Below are 18,104 nucleotides of genomic sequence, written 5' to 3' on the forward strand. Positions count from 1 at the left end.
TTCTGTTTAACGAAGAACAGTTGTTTCTTGTACATGTATTGTATTCTCATAGATAATCGGAGCTTAGATTTTTTGTTGGCTTTTACGTCGCACCAACACTGTAAGGTTATGTGGTGACTTTCCAGCGTTACAGGTGGGGGAAAACTTCAAGTGCCTCTTGATCCGTGCATTATTTCTGACACAAACTGGAATCTAAGATCTTCCACCATCGACGTTTAGTAAGCTAGCTGGATAGATTCTTCAAATGGAAGAATCAATAGTCCTTGGCGGGATTTGAACCATAAGCGGGTTTGAAGAACCACTTAACCACAACGCCCCTTTTGTGTACAAAATGAAAAAAATAGTTCAACAACCCAATCCGCCATTGGTAGATCCATTCTCCGACTTTTTATTTGAATTACAAAATTTTTAACTATAAACACTGTTCTTTTGTTAACAAATACGGTGTGGTAAAATTCTTTTATTGTAATTTATCATTTAATCTAATAATTTAAAATAGGCGGATAAAAGTCATTCAGGATCTATGCATTGTGAAAAAGGTAACTTACCTAAGGGCATTGTGACTGAATTTATTGAAACTTGCCATGGTAATAACACCGCCCCATGCGGGTCCAAGAGAATAAAAACTCATTACAGCTGCCTCGGTCCATAGCTATAATTTAATCAACAGACATAGTAAGTAAATTTATATTTATACAAAGTACATGTGGTTTAAAGAAATATTTTGTTCAGTTTGATTCAATATAAAGAAAATTACATTTCATACAAGCATTTAATTGAATTACTTGTACGAGTCAGTACATCTTAAAGTACACAAAGTAAGGATTCATGACTTATATTATAGTTTTACACTATATTTAGTATATGCTGCAAAGCTAGCGGATTTAAGTAAGTAATTAAAAGTCAATTTTAATACCTGTCCATTGAATAATTTTGTAAAATCAGGGACGAGGTACTGGCGAAGACCTATCCATGCCCCGTCTAGTGTGACACCACGAATCAACAGAATTGTTAGTAATACATACGGCATAGTAGCTGTAACGTACACGACCTTTGGTAAAACAGATAAAATAAGTTGTTATTGTCAACATAATTTGGGTGTTCTGATAAGGTAACAGTCCCAAGAATAAATGGATGCATGACAGATTCCTTCGTCCACTGGTTTTAATGTTTCCAATCACTATTTATATAAGCCCCAAATGATACTTCTTAAATTTACAATGAGTGAAAACTAATTACAAGCGATTGATTAAAAATTCGCTGTTAATATGCAGTTATAATTTTCACATGTTAGACAAATCTCAAAGTAAATTAAGATGGATTTGAACTGAATAGATATATATGATAGCCAACCTTTCCAAGCGTTCTAACACCTCTCGCAAGACACAAAAAGACCAGAAACCACCCTAGAAATAGACATCCAATCAAATGGAGTTGAATCGATCCTATCTCTTCTATACCGTCTGATTTATGTAACACATTCCGCCTGGAATTAAAATAAAAGTTATATTAACTCTGTCACGTTTGGGGTAATTGAAACTACTGTATAAACAGTCGTCTGTCTCTGCATACCGTTTATAATAAATGAGTACCCTTTTTAGAAAATATCATTTCAGTGAGGGATTTTAAGGAACTCAACTGAGGTCCAAAAGACAAAAACATAAAATTTCAATTTCTTACATAGATCAGCTGGGATACTTACAAACAAAAGGACATATGCAAAAGATAATAATTAATTTACTCAGAAATATTTTGTATTTTGTACTATTTTTATCACGATTTCAGCTTCTCAATGCTTGCCAATTTTGAGTGAAAATGATCTGAAATTCTGTACACAAGTTTTTTGTCTAGATCTTCATCAAATAGAATGAATCTCGAAAAAAATATTTTTCTCTTAAGTCATTTCCATTTTTTTAAAGAACTCAGTAGTGTCCCTTTAAAATCCAGCATTTTCAACAAACACAGTAAGCTCATTATGATTAGTATTTAAATATTTAAGTGTTGTCTTGACAGCAATATCAAAATAAAGTTTTCGCAACAATTAAGCGTTTCAGAATAAAACGAAAACAATAGCCATGTTTAAAAATGTTAAAATTTAAAAGATAACAACGGTATACACTTTCATTTGTCATATTAAACATCACTCACTCCCAAAATTCAGTACCAGAAGTCTTGAATAAAGCGTGTGTTGAATTCGTACTTTCATTCTGCATTTTCTCGCTTAAGTTTGTTCTAGAGTCTGAAATACATTTGAAGTTTTGGAAATAAATCATCACTTGCACTGGTATTAAATAACAAAAGTATAAATTTTGATACAATCAACCACCAGTGGTGGTGATAGTTTTCATTCCGGATCACGGCAGTAAGCCACATTAATCACAGCAAAAGTAACCTGCACCGACCGAGAATCGAACCCGGATCGCCCGATTCACAGTACAACGCTCTAATTATTGAGCAGAACCTAACAGTCGTTTTACGACTCTATGTTCTGGATACTCCAAATTTCAAATAAGTTGCAAAGTGGTTTTATATTCCTTATACCTTAAAACCTGCTTATGTCTGTACTACCGTTGACAATTTTAAGATAAGACACAACGTTTCAGTAAATTTATACTTTACCTGTATCTTTTTCACATGAGATAATGAGGAAAGTGCAAAATAGGGAACGATCTGAGATAAGCATCGTATACGTCACTGATAAGAGACCTGTTCTAAAAATAGCCACATATCGATAACTTTCGGACAAGGAAACTGGTTAATCTACATGTAGATTATACAACATGTAATGGTTACGAATACTTTTATTCACATTTCTCTCAATGGAAATGATGTTCCTGGGGTTAAACTTGTGTAAAGCATGATTGAGATGGTTTAAAACCATCAGGAAAAAAAAGATGATATGGTGAAAAAGAAATAACTTTCGGGGCAATACTTTCCATGCATGTCAATTTGAGAAAAATGCCGGCGCTTGGCAATTTGTTTTTGTTTCACTGTTTATCAAAATTAGAAATGGTGATATGATATGGTATGATTTTAAGAAATTGGGACTAAAAATGAAAAAGTATCTTTCTGTCCCAGATATACCGTACAATTTTTTGTTTCTATGTAAAATACGCAGATTGGAGAAGTCATGAATCTATCCACCAAAGTGCTACCAGTATTAGATTAATGACTATAATATCTTAAATTAATTCTTTAATAATTTTAGAATACGCAAAACTCTGCGTTTTTCCTATTTTACCTAATAAAAAATGCCGATTCTAGTAGTTACTTTATCAGAAATAATGTATACGTACATGCATGCTTGCATGTATATTTAAACTGAATTGACAATTGAGGTCCGTGATTTAACATACACTGTTTACGTATAGACAATAAAATACATTTGTTTTTTTATTTTATGTCTCACACAAAATATTTGTTGTTAAAATCATCGCCAATTTAGAATTACTGGTGCATTTTGTAAACTTCGCCTCATCAATCAAAAGAGTCAAACTTTTTTTCCGCCTGAATGACAAAATCCGTTTTATTGACAAATATAGAGGCCAGAGCAGATTGTGACATATGTTTAAATTTAACTTTTCAAAAGTACAGTGTGTAGTTGTCCCTTTTCTTTTCACACTAAATTCCATTTCCAACTTTTTTGCATTCTACAATTTCTTAAAATATTGCATGTAAACAAAGTAAATATACGCTGATTAACATCATGTATAGTGTGAACTCCCTAATCCCTTGTCCGAAAGTCAGTACAGGTGATGTAGTGGTGATAAGGTAAAATCTATTTTTAGAACATTGTTACCTTCAGATCGAAGGCTATTAAGTGTAATGAGATACGAAGTGTGAGACGAAAAAAAGTGTTTGAACACCACTCTAAGTATAAACCGGACAAGGTGCTTGAATGATTAAATGCTAAAATCTCGCCTTTTCATCCACCAAAATGCACTTAAGAACGGCTTATTTATCTCCTAAGACTGACTAATGATATATGATTATGAATGAAAAATGTAAGAATCGCCGAAAAGAAAAAGAAGTTATTTTTCTACATGTTATCATGATTTATGTCAAGCGATTAGAGTTACTGCTACTAAAGTAGTGATTAAATCCGAATACAAACTTTATGTAAAATAAAGTAAAACCAGTAAACCTACCAATGCAATTAAATGTGTTCCAGGCATTATTACAGGACGACCACCCAAGTGTAGGATAGAACGACTGGATTAAAAAGTACAGAACCCAAGCAAAGGCTATCCCATAATACCAAAGGTAAGTGAATGATATAATTATCATGTTCAATCCTATACCTGAAATATAAAATAAAGGCAAGCGCAAATTTGAAAGCAACGGAAGCAAAATGCAAAGGTTAAATATGAACACACATAAAAAGATCAACAAGGAAGGGCTGCGTTCATTAAACTCAAACTCTCACAACTCAGCAACCTTACAGACTCTTTATAAAAAATATACAGTACCAAGATAATTTTCCGAAATTAAGAATTTACAATAAATTTAACACTTATAGATCAACAATTCTCAACAACAACCAAAATCACTTGCTCCCAATCGGTGCTGCTCTGAAAAAGTAAAACTGTACACCATGAAGGTGTTCAAACTTCATAATTGCGCAATGTGTTCCTTTCATGAAACCAAAGAAAATGCATTATTGCTGCGATATTTTAAAAGCAATTGTTGTCAGATATAATGTTTTCTATATTCTGTACCAATGTCTAGTACATGTTCTATTGGAGACTATCCTCACATTAACCAGAGAGTCATTGGCTTTTCTCATAACATCATATCAGGTTTTATTATCATGTAGATTCCTATTTTATCTCATTGTATTATTTTTATCGAAAACCTGTTTATGTGAATTAAGACAAAACATCTGTCTGATTTTAACCCACAGCGGGAGTCATCTTGAAGTCATCGTTTTAGTTAATAAATTTTACAACATTTTTTAATGTACCTTTAAACAGCGGGCATATATGCCAAACATTGACAGGCGACTGGCCGGAGAACTGACCTAGACATACTTCTATGTAGTAGATTGGTCCACAGCATACGACCACGAATATCATAAACGGAACCAAGGCGATACCTGCAAATACATTGAAGTTTTATAACGCTCTTACATTTGTATTTTATCATAAAATCAGTTAGAATAGAAATAAAGGTAATTCAAAATTAAAGCAAAGAGGGTTAATGAAAGTTATTTCACTAAGATTGAGAAAGGTATGTACCTTCTCACATAAGCGCAGACGTATAAATTTATATAAACCACGGACATTTTAAAGTCGATAAATGTTGTGTTGTTGTGACATTGATAAACGATTTTGTTTTTTCATACTGTCTATTTGATCATCGCAACAACCAAAAAAGATATAGTGAAACAGATATAGAGGTTTGTAAAAGGTCAATTTGGATAGAAATAGACCTCCTTCTCTCCATCGCAGAGCATATTTTATTAAGATAAGATAAAATCGCGAGGAGTAATAAATAAGTTGTTTGTATGGCTTTAGTAACAAGCAATTATCAGTTATCAATTGCAGGCAATAATAAAGTACCCTACCGGTTAAAACCCCACAAGAAATATTTCCGCGACTTTCTGAAAGTCAATGGCCTTTCTATTATGTCATTTTTGAATGGCATGTATGACCTTTGAGTTTTAGATTAACCTTAAGGATTTGTCTATATCATTTTAGGTGTTTAGTTTCCCTGTCTAGTGAGGTAATTGTGTTTATACAATCGATATCAAATGCTCAAGATTTCACATGATTAATGTTTCAATACTGCTCTGCTCTATCTTATGTAAATTTGTTGAAATAATTTCAAGAACTTAAAAAGAGATCTCAGGATACAATTTTTAGAGACGGACAGACAATCAGACGGAGGGCAACCTTAAGGCCCTGGTTGTCGCCAGTAAGGGACTAAAATGACAATTTGATAAACATCATCCGAATTGATATCTATCAGTATTTCAAGTTTTGTGGACAAATATCTGATGCATGAAAATAGTAACAGACTTAAAGATTGCCATTGAACAAACACAATGAGGTTAAGTTAAATATATCGGTATTTTTGCAACATTTTAAGTCTATTTATTACCATAACAACCAGATGTCAGAAAATAAAATGATGTGTATAATCTCTATACTTCCAACTGTTCATGTTTTAAGCTTTGTTAAAAATAGTATATTCAAGATATAAACGGGCCTAAATGTATTGCAATTTTCTATATGCTATAAGGAAGAAAGAAAATGACGTCCATAATATATATATATCCGCGCAGTCTGATCAGGATCCATGCTGTTCGCTTACAGACCCTATAACAAGTAAAGAAACTGATAGCGAACAGCATGGATACTGATCAGACTGCGCGGATGAGCAGGCTGGGTTGGATCCATGCTGATCGTAAACCCACTATGTTGGCTTTGTTATGACACAGCTCATATTTTATTCCATATTGAATCATAGTTACATCCATTTTTAGCAAACGGTACTCTCCTCATTGAATTATCGCAATACAAAATATAAAGAAACACAGAGTTATTGTGATAAACAACTTTTTCCTTTTTATGTTTGCGAGTCATAACTTAACAGTTAAACAAAGGGATTTTATATGACTAACTGTAGGAGTAATAGAATGAAGTTTACTATATGATTTTTTTGCAAAGCATTTATACATTAATTAAAACAGAAATAGGATTATAGGATTATTTTGTGATAACGAGGTAAAGTAAAACAGAGAAAGGTTTATATGAAAGGAATTATTTATTTTTTTTTCTTTTCGCTGTCAACTCAAATTCCGCCATTTTGAATGTATGTATCCTATGAGATACATATCTCCACAAAGGACAAAGTCACGCTCAAATCAATTGTAGATGGGAGTTGGATATTGGAAGGAAAAGGGAGGGGAGGGAGACAAAGCAATTAAAGAAAACAATAGAAATGTCAATAGTGTCAAAAATGTATTTTATTGATAGAGACTCGTTAATGTAATTATTTATATAAATTGAATACAAATACATTATAAGACAACAAAAATGAATGATGCAATACTAAGAAAGGCACACACATCACTTTTCATAAATATCAAACAACAGAACGGCATAAACATGACAATGTAATTCATAATTGTGTATAAACTGTTCACATGTAAAGTATATATATTTATTCATTTTAGCTAGTAAAAATTTTCTTCATTTTTATAAATGACATTCCGGCATGCGTTCAATATCACGCGTTACCAAAAGATATACGAACACACAATGTTATCTACAAAATCACTTAGCAATGAATTTCACATTTCTAATGATTGAAAACACACAGCAGTCAATGCAGCCAAAATTAACGAGGCTATTATTTGCCGAGAAATAGCGGTATCATCACCGATTTACGCCGTGAATGGTGCTTCCTTCTACGACTCGATTTAATAGGTTGAATTCCCCATTTCATGTTCTTGCAGTCGCATCCTTCTACCGGAGGAAGAAAATCAAATATGCAGACGGGGCATTTGATACGGAAACATTCCGAATATTGCAACACACATAAACTCATGACAGCGAGGAACAATAGAGTTCTCATCATCTTTGAGTGTGATTTCAATCTAAAATGATAAAAAAAACATCTGCTATAAAAGACGGTATCTTCTTATTTAAAATCAATGTTTATTATTACAGAAATGTTAATGTGTTTATTTGCAAGTTTTGTATGCACTTAGAAATCTAAAAAAATGTTTCAAAACAGGTATTTTTTACAATTCTGATATGTAGTTTTGCCGATCCAGTCTCTCAATTACAAAATCACATATAAACATAATTTGATCTAAGATGATAAATTATCTGGCACTCCTCTTTTTTTGCCAGTTTTTAAGCTAAAATTAAAATCTCAAGCGTTTGTTTTCCACAGGTATATTATATTTACATTAAAAACGTTTGTTTCATATTTACGAGTATATAGGTATTTTTTTTCTTCAAACAGTCTAAATACATGTAAACAAATATAGAATGTGCGTTTTTATAAGATACTAAACGTACTTTTTACATATATGAATGACACATGCAACTTCAAACTGTTTGCAAATAAAGGTATAAACACATTCTTTTGAGTATATCAATAAAAATAATCAATGTGAAATTAATTTACATGTTAAATGCTCAAAATATTATCATATTTTTCTTAAAGGGACTCCACTGAGGTTTTTTGACTGGAAATAATTTTTTGAGAACATTACTCCATTTGATGTAGATCTATACTAATAACTTATGTGCAAAATTTCAGATCATTAGCTTGCTCCGTTTTTCCAGAATAATTATTATAATAGTGAAAAATGACCCAAAATTGAAAAGTGTTTAAACGCTTTTCACTCAAATCAGACTGAGAATAGCACAAACATATGATTTTCAATGCATTTCTTCTATATTTCTTGGTTATATTTTATTAATATTTATGTTTTAAGCGCTCATGTTTATCTATGGAAAAAAATTTTCATGTTTTTAGGCTTATAAACCTCAGTGGAGTTCCTTTAAAATACTCTGTAAAAATGTAGAAGAAAACTTACCTGAATGCCTTTACTTCTGGACAAAAGCTCCAAACCTCAGCTGACAATGACTTTTTCTTCTGATGAAGCGGCTATTTATGTGTTGTAGTCATTCATGAAGGACCAATCAAAATTTACGTCTTTGCCTATCCTTAGAAGTAAACTCGTTAATTTATCAAATTACCACCGCTTAGTGGAGGAAAACGCGGAAGGATGAAATTCCTTTCTACCAAACTTTATTCCTTTTTCTTTTTTTATTGATAATGCCATTACTTATGGTATGGTTGTCTTAATTAATTCTTGTAATTTTGAGATTTAATGTAAATCCTTTTATATTCTCGTACTATTTATTTCGCGAAAAAATGCCTGAATTATTTCGCGGATGCATAAGTTCGCGAAGGCAGAGACAGAATAAAATTCGCAATTTTCGTCGGATATGTTTTGGGAGCAAAAGGAAAGTGGAAAAATATGTTAGTAAATCTTGAAAACTTTATTAGTATGTGCACACATTATTTTTAAACGGTATTTGTATTCCTTATCAAACTAGTGCACCATTCGGACAATTTTGAATCGGATTTAATTTTGTAAAATGTATGTTATGTTAAAGATAAACTATGCTCATCCTTGCGTAACATATTTTTATCAAAGAAATTTACTAAAATATATGTAATTCTTACTGTAAATGTCCAATTTGAATAAAAGAATGAATAAATTATGTATTGTAAGCTGCGTTCCCTATAACAGGTCAAGTAAAATTGGTCTTTTCTTTAAAAAATGCCAGTTTTTTTAATGATACTATATAAGTATACTATTAATAATTGTTACCACCTGCAGTGTGTAGAATTTTACACACAACATATCTACTTTGTGTGAAGTTAAATCATAGTTATTTTATATTTACAAAGAAACTGTGTAGCAAGCATACATATTTTCAAATATGAAATTTGAGCATAGTATATCTTTAAAAAATACGCGGCACCATGATTTCGCGACGCAAACGATCCGTGAATGGTAGCGAAAACTGAAACATTGCACATAATACTGAATTTACAGTTTATATTCAAAATTTAATGATAATAACTAAATATATCATGGAAAATAGATTTCTTGAAAGGTTTATATTCCTAAAAATACGCACAGAAGTTAATTTCTGAGTAAAGTGTACTCTCAGAAATATATATAAAAATAGATGAACGCTTTGACTTAGTATTTGATTGGCAAAGAGGAGTATTCCGATTGTTTGTACCACCATGAGTATAAATTATAGAAACTAGGAGGTATAAAAAAACAACGAATCGGGTCTTGACTGGATATTTCTCTATAGTTGAAGACTAAATGTTAATTCTCAACATGGTATCAGTCCATGAATATGTAATGATATGTTTGAAATAATGTATTTTTGTAGATTAACTGATTTTTGTATTAAATTGTAACCGGCCTGAATGTGACTCACTCCTTTTTGTTTTCATTGTAACTTTGAAATCATTTCATGACAAAGCAGAAAATTGCAGGTTAATACAGGTACAGATTTGCAAAACACTTACAAGTTCGTTAAATGGCTGTCGTTCAGCGATCAATAAAAAAATAAAACAAAACAAACATACAATAAATGCACAAATAATTCAGTTAGTAACAAACCAATATAAGTTCATTCTAACAATTGAACTTACGTTAGATGTAATGTGTACAAAGGAACGGATGATACAGATTTTAAAAGGAAAATTCATGCTTCTATTGTTAATTCAAATTATCAAAATGTACGGAAATTCCGTCGGAACTGTATAAAATGTACGGAAATTCCGTCGGAACTGTATAAAACAGGCGTGTTTGTTTATTCCGTAAGAGCCAATAACATATGTACGAAATCATTGAACCTTGCATTAAAATAACACTATATTTATTTTTTGTTCCGTAAATATTTTATCCTGTTTACTTTCAATATGGGTAGTAAATAACAGAGACGTTGTATATGAGAATCGACTATAAATTTATGTAAACTACATAATTTTACCGTATATTTATACTCCTTAAATATAGATATGATATAGCCTTATACGCGTTAAAGCTACAGGCCTCCAGATAGATGAGCTGCTTTTTAAAAACAAAAATGAGAAACATGTACTACGATTTTAGGAAAGGTAATAAAATTCAAGATTCAAGTAATAATTTATATGTTGTGTGCGGTTAATGACTGATTTTTCAGTATTTACATCTATATTTCTACTGCGTTACTAACGCAGTAAGAGCTATTTTACGTATTTTGACATATTTTTGGTGGTTTACATACATTACGAGTGTCATTTATAATGTGTAAATTGCTTCCGTTTGGTTACTTCACAATAATATACTTTTAAATACATTTGCTGCTTACAACTAAACATTTCTTTAATGAAATACAAAATAAAGTGTTGATTTTTTTTACAAAAGAAAGGCAGTATTTTAAATTGAAAAATCACTATTATTCAGACAAGTAAATTGATTTAGTGTTTAAAATTATTTATATAAATGGTCTCGCGCACATTGGTTACTGTTGTAATTTTGTAAATGCTTACTAGGGGAATTCTATTTTAAAGTCACTGCAAACACTAACCTTAATACAAAATAAAATCTGATGTTAAACCATCCAAAAGGTACCATAGACAGCACTAGACAGTCAAGGAAATAACATCATTTTCAACCTCAGATTTCAAATTTGTCTCTGTCTATGCATGGGAGGGGATACCTCCCCTAGACGCACCCCAATCACCTACATTTTTCTTTATTCTATTCTTATCGTCTAAACATGCGTACAAAATAAAATGTTTTCTGATAAGGTGAGCTATAAAAGAATCTATTACAATTTTTGTCACATGAACAAGATGCCGGCCCAATCTTCAAACATGCGCACTTTTCCCCTATCGCATTGTTTTTCTTTTGTGTTTTGTATATGGTACCTTTTGGATGGTTTAACATCTTCCACCCACATTCCAGCTTCGCAGCTAACCTTGTTCTGTATCCGCCACTGTTTAAGCAAATTGATTTTGTGAAGAATTAATTTCTCATTTGATTAGTAAATTATGTACATCATATAATAATTAATATTGAAATCAGACTAAAGAAAATTTAAAATTAAATTTCTACAGAAATGTGTTTTTCCCCCATCAGATATAATATTATAACATTCTTTTATATTGTATTTGCAGGTTAAGATACAATACTTATTGTTCGTTCATACAAAATGTCTAAAATAGACCATGTTCATAAAGTGTGTAAGCAATGTAAGAATATCCACAATTAAGACCACCCCACAATTTAGACCACTTTGGTCAAGTCCTGATGGTGGTCTTAATTGAGGGGTTTTACTGTATAATGTTTTAATTATTTATTTGGACTCAACTGATGTTTTTAGACATTACGGGGCTGAAAATACATTCCCGATATTTGTGTTACAGTTGATTTAGGTCTTTTTCTATAACTTGTTTGCAAATTTTAGCTCATTCCCTCGTCCTGTATTTTTCTATTGTGAAAAATAGCCCAAAAAGTAAAAGGTTGCAACGCTTTTTTCTCAAATTTGGCTAATAATGACATGTCTTTGCAGATTTTAAATATTTAGCGTTCACTTGATTTTTGTAAAAACAATTAATTTAATGGTTTTTTTTATTGCTTTAGATCTCCATCAAGTCATATTTACTTATAAATTATGATAACATTAAACAATTAAAAATGAAAATGTTGATTTGATACAAAAGTTTTTAACATATAATATCTCGATTATTCTTTTTCATGCGCCATTAATTTTTACAACTGTCATATAGATCTACATGTATTATCATTAATATAGACACACGCGTTAGGTTCATGTGCGTGCACATGAATTCAGTTAACTTTATCATGTACAATGTTTCTCACTCCACTGATCTTGTATTTAATCAATTCGATCATTTTAAAAGTTTTGAGACATTACCACTTAATGTCGTGTGATATAGTTATAATTACGATTGTTACATTCGCACGCTTCACCGCTTCTATCATTTAGAAATCGTTCCAAATTCAAATAATTTATTTTGTGGTAGCAATGTTTTTACACTGTAAATGTTACAAAACTGAAATAAGCAAGTATAAAAGAAATATCGTGGAAGAAAATCTCTCGGGACTTGAAAATATTAGTACATATCTTTTAAATATTTTGAATATTTTTGCTAAAATTATTATTTCTGCTTTTAATAATGGCTGATTGTCCAAAATTTCGAGACTGATAATGAGAAGGATTGTTTCACTTTTGCTTTTTTTGTTTCCTAAAATCGCCTATTTTCTTGTTGTTTTTTTTTTCTTCTTCTTATTTTTTTTTTTTAGCAATCATAAAGTTTGCCAAGCTTACACATAAATTACCTACCCTTGAAACTATCTGAAATCAATTTAAATGGCAGAAGACTTGAAAACGAGGTAGGAGGCCCATCTCAAAATTTTTCTGTTATCGTATTCTAAGATCATCCAAGGTGTTAGAATAATCTGCTATAAGATTTCCATTTTGCTATATGCTACAACGAACTTAAATCACATACCTTTCTGAAAAAATTAATACAGATTTTAACGTGGATCTCTTAAAGATATGTTGAGCCTCAGACATGTGCACGAGTTATCTCTGAAGAAAAGACAAATTTAAAGAAATCGGTGTTCAGTGAGTGAGAAAAAAGAAGTGTTATAAATTTTCGTAAACAACCAATGGACAAATGGCAAAACATAATAATTCAAAAGATGGTTTAGTTATATGGTTAATGTGTATCATTTCGGGATCCTTAATAAGATGTGCAATGAGGTACATTTTATTTGGACATTTAGCGGTAAAATCATGTATGAATGCAATATTATTAGTCCTGAAGGAATTCACAATATTTCTTGCTGCATGGCTAACGTCATACGGCATTATCCTGTTGTTGGCATTGTTTTGGTGTGTCATCCAAGATTCTCATTTCGGTAGCGTTGGACATTCAAATTAACGCCGATCACCACGAGAGGTGTTAGATAATTATGCGCAATACCTGCCCAGACCAAGACAGAACCTCCGCCCAATAAACGATCTCGTTCAGTAGTCAACAGTCGGCATAGCGTTCATAACTTCTTTTTGTTTTTTCCGCCCAAAGCAGATCATGAAAAGTCGCTTCGTATAGGTACGAAATGTAAAACTGGAAATGACTTCCTAACGGAAGTTACGTCGGCATAAACATAAACGAGATCAATAATAACATTATCAATTTCTTTTTCAGGCAGGTGCATGGTTATCATAATACATTCCACACAAAATTGATTTCTTTATGACATTTTATATATATATATGTCAAAAACATTTACTACGTATTAATTAAAACGACACCAGTCGCTTTTTGTGTCACGGTTCAGAACTGTTCACTATTTTGTGTGAGCGACCGGATGGCTCAGCCGGTACAGTCGCGGAGCGGTGTTCATATAAGAAAACAGAATATCACACGACCGCTCTAATGAGTGGACGGTATTGTAATAAGTCTTAACACAATTTTCTATGTAAATAATGGTTTATTAAGAAATAAAAAAATTCTGATCAATTTGAATTAGCACTTTGATTTTTTTCTTCGTTATTATTATTATTATTATTATTATTATTATTATTGGCCATTCCGAACCTAATCGGAATGAATCTTAAAATGTAAACTATTGTTTATCGTCAAATGCCCGCCACACCTAACACACACACGAATACACACAAAAACCATAAAATCAAGACAGTTTAGGTTCACCTCACACATTTTGCAACTCTGCTTATCGGGTGGTCGATCTTTCTACCAACATAAACTTTAGTTAAATTCTGTATATTCATAATCAAAAATAACAAAATGTTTACAAAATTGATGCATATTGAGGCGAAAATTATCAAAAACTTACCGCCACCGTTCCTGAAGCAAAAATAAGGAAAACGCCAAATATTCCCTAAACCGACTGTATATCCTACAATGGAGAGTACAAACTCAAACTGGCCGCTCCAAGTTTCCCTTTTCGTTCGACCATTTGTATTATCGTCCATTGAATGTCCTGTATTATCACTATCAATTTCGACAAAAGCATGGCTAAAGCTTTCGCTTTCTTTTTCGTCATCTTCAAATGTTCTCATGACATTTAAATTTGATACCTCCTCAGCCATTTCAATACAACTTAATAGAGTCGTTATTTAAATAAAATGGATGATTATTTGAAACAGCATATCTGCTAACTGTTCACAAATGCCTTCAAATACATACTAACCTGTCTGAATTATAGCCCGTGTACTGTTGTTTTTTTCTCGATAGACAAGAAAGTCCTGATTGGCCTAAATCCATCACCTGATATCCAATGCTTTGTCAATATTTTGAGAGTAATTATTACAGAAGTAATTAGATGATATTATGTCATCTTTACACAATTGCCTGATTTATAAATCATTGATAGATTTCAACTAACAAATGCTGCTTTGTAGTTTTCGTGGTTTCATAAAAAATCTATGGACGGTTCAATTTGGCCATGATGCCGAGGTTTTTAGTGGACCTCAAGGTGTTGCTAAATATCTAAGTGTTTGTAAATCCTTTTTGTATCAAAGTGACATGGCTGATTTAAATTTTGTAGAGGTCCACTACGCAAAGCTTAGTGCCAAAATATCTAAACTCTGGGCATTAAATTTTCAAAACAGAAGTTTTGATAACACTTTATAGCCTAAGTAACCCAGGTGCGGGGTCAATTTTGACCCTAGGTCAATGGTTCATATGACTGTTTTACAAGAGCACAAGTTGGTGATTCATGATAAATATCTAAGCTGCTGTAGTTAAGGAGAAGAAGAAGTTAAAGACATTTTAAAAATGAAGGGGTGAATTTTATTAACATCTGCAGAAGCACGAGATCGCTTTTCAAGTCCGGGCTTGCAGTGCGATGTATTTAATAAATGCGAGAACTTCTGCGAAATAAAGACTTATATAATGTAGGCCTATGTAGATGTCTACCAGGCAATTCTGTATATCAAACAATCTAAGCTCTGGGCTTAGTCGTTTACTTAAGTCTTTATAGACTAGATAACATCGGAATGGGGCCAATTTTGACCTCCGTGGCATGTTTTCTATAAATTATGTAAAGGACCACAAGTTGGTTGATGTTTCATGCTAAATATCTAAGCAGTGGACATTGTACTTAAGGAAAAATATTTTAAGAATTTTTGGAATACACGCTTATATCTCATACACTGTGTTTTGTCCCAGAGCGGGGTCATTTTTATTCCCAGGAGCATTACACTTATAACGTTAGAGGAGGCCCAATATGTGATGTTTCAAGCTACAAGAAAGGGTTTATAAAAAAAAATCATAGGTAATTTTTTTAATTGTTTTGTATAGGGTTACAAAAGGATCATTGATATAAAGTTTGGTCAACATCCACCATCTGGCTAAGGAGGATATTTTATTTGAAGAAATAGTTCAAATCGATTCACAACATAATAAAACATCTGAGCACTTTTCGCTCAACTGAACTAAGCTAAAATGCATTGCGCGCTTTCTCGGTGAACCGGAAAACTGCCGTACATCATTCTTTAAAACGTATGTAAAATACATTACACATGTTATTATGTACATTCATTAAAATTTTAATGTGCATATGCATTCTAAAACTTAATCAGTATCACTTTCAGTTGTAAAGTATCTAGTTGTCAGAGAACCGAACAAATACTTCGAAATACTTTTGTCAAAATTATAACTTTAAAAGCAAGGAAAATATATATTCTTTAGAACAATATTTTATAATGTGTCTACAATAATTAGTAAGTTGATAGCTATATACTATCGTTTATTCAATGTAAATAATTATCATTAGTCAGTGTTTTTCGGGAAAGAGCTATAAACATGTTTCATATACACACTGTAGTGATAAACGTTTTTAAGGTACTGATTAGTTATGGTCCCCGATAAATAACCCAACCCACTGATAAACAAAAGAGGGAGCGCGTGCGAATTGTACAGCAGCTGCTTCATAAGTGCAGCTTTCGATGAATCATAGGTTTAATGCGAGATGAGAAAAACCCGTGTGAATCGTTAAAATTATTTTCTAATTCGCTTGCTCAAACGAAAATAAATTATTTATTCTCTTTAAAGCTATTAAGCATAATAAACAACGAGAACATAATTTAGGATTGGCCAATTGCATTGCTTTTATTATATCAGAAATACAGAAAATAAATTCAAAATAAATCATTAATTTTGAACTTTGCCTCTTCTCACTTAATGAAAGCATCACCTGTTAAATATAACAAAAAAATGAATAACATCGTGAAATGACTTCTTTTTCTTTAAAACAAAACCTGATATGATACCAGCTTTACCACATCAAAATTGTGGGTGGAGGATGGATGGAAAATAAACATGCAAATAAAGCAATGAATTATTTCGGACTAATTTGAAACTACCTTTCGATACTTTATAAGAAACTGATACGCTTAGTTGATTGCACGAAATTCTCGTGCAACACAATCTTTACACAATTACTATATATTACAGCAAATTAATAACTCAACAAGAATAGATACATTTATTTTTAATTCCTTGCTAAAAAACGAAAATAAATTATATTTTTTCCCTTAAAAGCTATTAAGCATAAATAAACAACGAACATAATTAGGATTGGCCAATTGCATTGCTTTTTATTTCGAGCAAAACAAAGAACGGGAAATTAACGTTAATTAACTTTAACATTGAAAAAAAATTCTATAAATTTGTTCTATGAAAACTTTAACAATTCACTGAAATAAATTTTTACAAATCATACTTTTTGCTAATCAAATATTCATTAATACCAAAATTTTTTTTGACACTAAAGAAGTTTACTAAATCATCTTTTAATATACCATCTTTACCTTTTCGGACCGCCAACGGCCATGTCTTTTAAACAAACGGTCCGGAATTCCGGAAGTTTTAGCCGCAGCTGTAGCATCACCGGACCTAAGCTAAACCCAAATTTTTTTCTCTAAACCAATCGCAGAAAAACATGTTAAGTACAATTTCTCTAACCCAGTATATGTACAAATGATTAAACATCCTTTTATTTATAAGTATTGTTGATTTTACACGTAAGACACTAACGGAAAAAAATAAAATCGTTCGAACCAACCGTATATTACTCATATCATATAATTCTCTAACAAATACATCGGCATGTCTTTTTTACCATCCTAACTATAATACATTTTTGCCTTCAATGATATATGTCGTTTTGCTTTTTGAACCTTATATAAATACCAAACATGGATCCTGAAAAAAACTGAAGATCTGATCGTCTTAAGTCACTTAACTCCCAGAAAATCGTAAAAAATCCTGCAAAGCTACAAAACGCATAATAAATTTCTCAAATACATTAAATTTTGAAATATTTCACTCCAAACCTTCCATAAGTTAATTTAAAACATTAAAGGAGCACAGGTTTTTTTTCGACACAGAATGTCCCAAAAGCCGGTGTGCTGCTTCCCTGACTGATTAATCAAGAGAGTCACAAGGGATAGAAACTAAAACCAGCCAAATCATGAGCCCATTTGTACGAATAAAACTTCATC

General features: G+C 31.7%; 1 protein-coding gene across 1 annotated transcript in view; it reads right to left on the minus strand.

Annotated features, from left to right (window-relative positions):
- LOC132737689 (sodium- and chloride-dependent glycine transporter 1-like) overlaps positions 1-14,816 on the minus strand; it is a 28,135-nt gene extending 13,319 nt beyond the window's left edge. Inside the window, exons 1-7 of the mRNA XM_060725022.1 lie at positions 14,432-14,816; positions 4,964-5,095; positions 4,149-4,301; positions 2,149-2,239; positions 1,354-1,486; positions 917-1,051; positions 549-652 (exon numbers count right to left, since the gene is read on the minus strand). Of these exons, the coding sequence (XP_060581005.1) occupies positions 549-652; positions 917-1,051; positions 1,354-1,486; positions 2,149-2,239; positions 4,149-4,301; positions 4,964-5,095; positions 14,432-14,687 (1,004 nt within the window). The 5' untranslated portion in view covers positions 14,688-14,816. The remainder of the gene's footprint in view (positions 1-548; positions 653-916; positions 1,052-1,353; positions 1,487-2,148; positions 2,240-4,148; positions 4,302-4,963; positions 5,096-14,431) is intronic.
- Between the last annotated feature and the right edge of the window lie 3,288 nt (positions 14,817-18,104).

The sequence above is a fragment of the Ruditapes philippinarum genome, unplaced genomic scaffold (genome assembly GCF_026571515.1).
Source record: "Ruditapes philippinarum isolate M1 unplaced genomic scaffold, ASM2657151v2 ctg4291_1_1_1_1, whole genome shotgun sequence".
NCBI classification, from domain to species: Eukaryota; Metazoa; Mollusca; class Bivalvia; order Venerida; family Veneridae; genus Ruditapes; species Ruditapes philippinarum.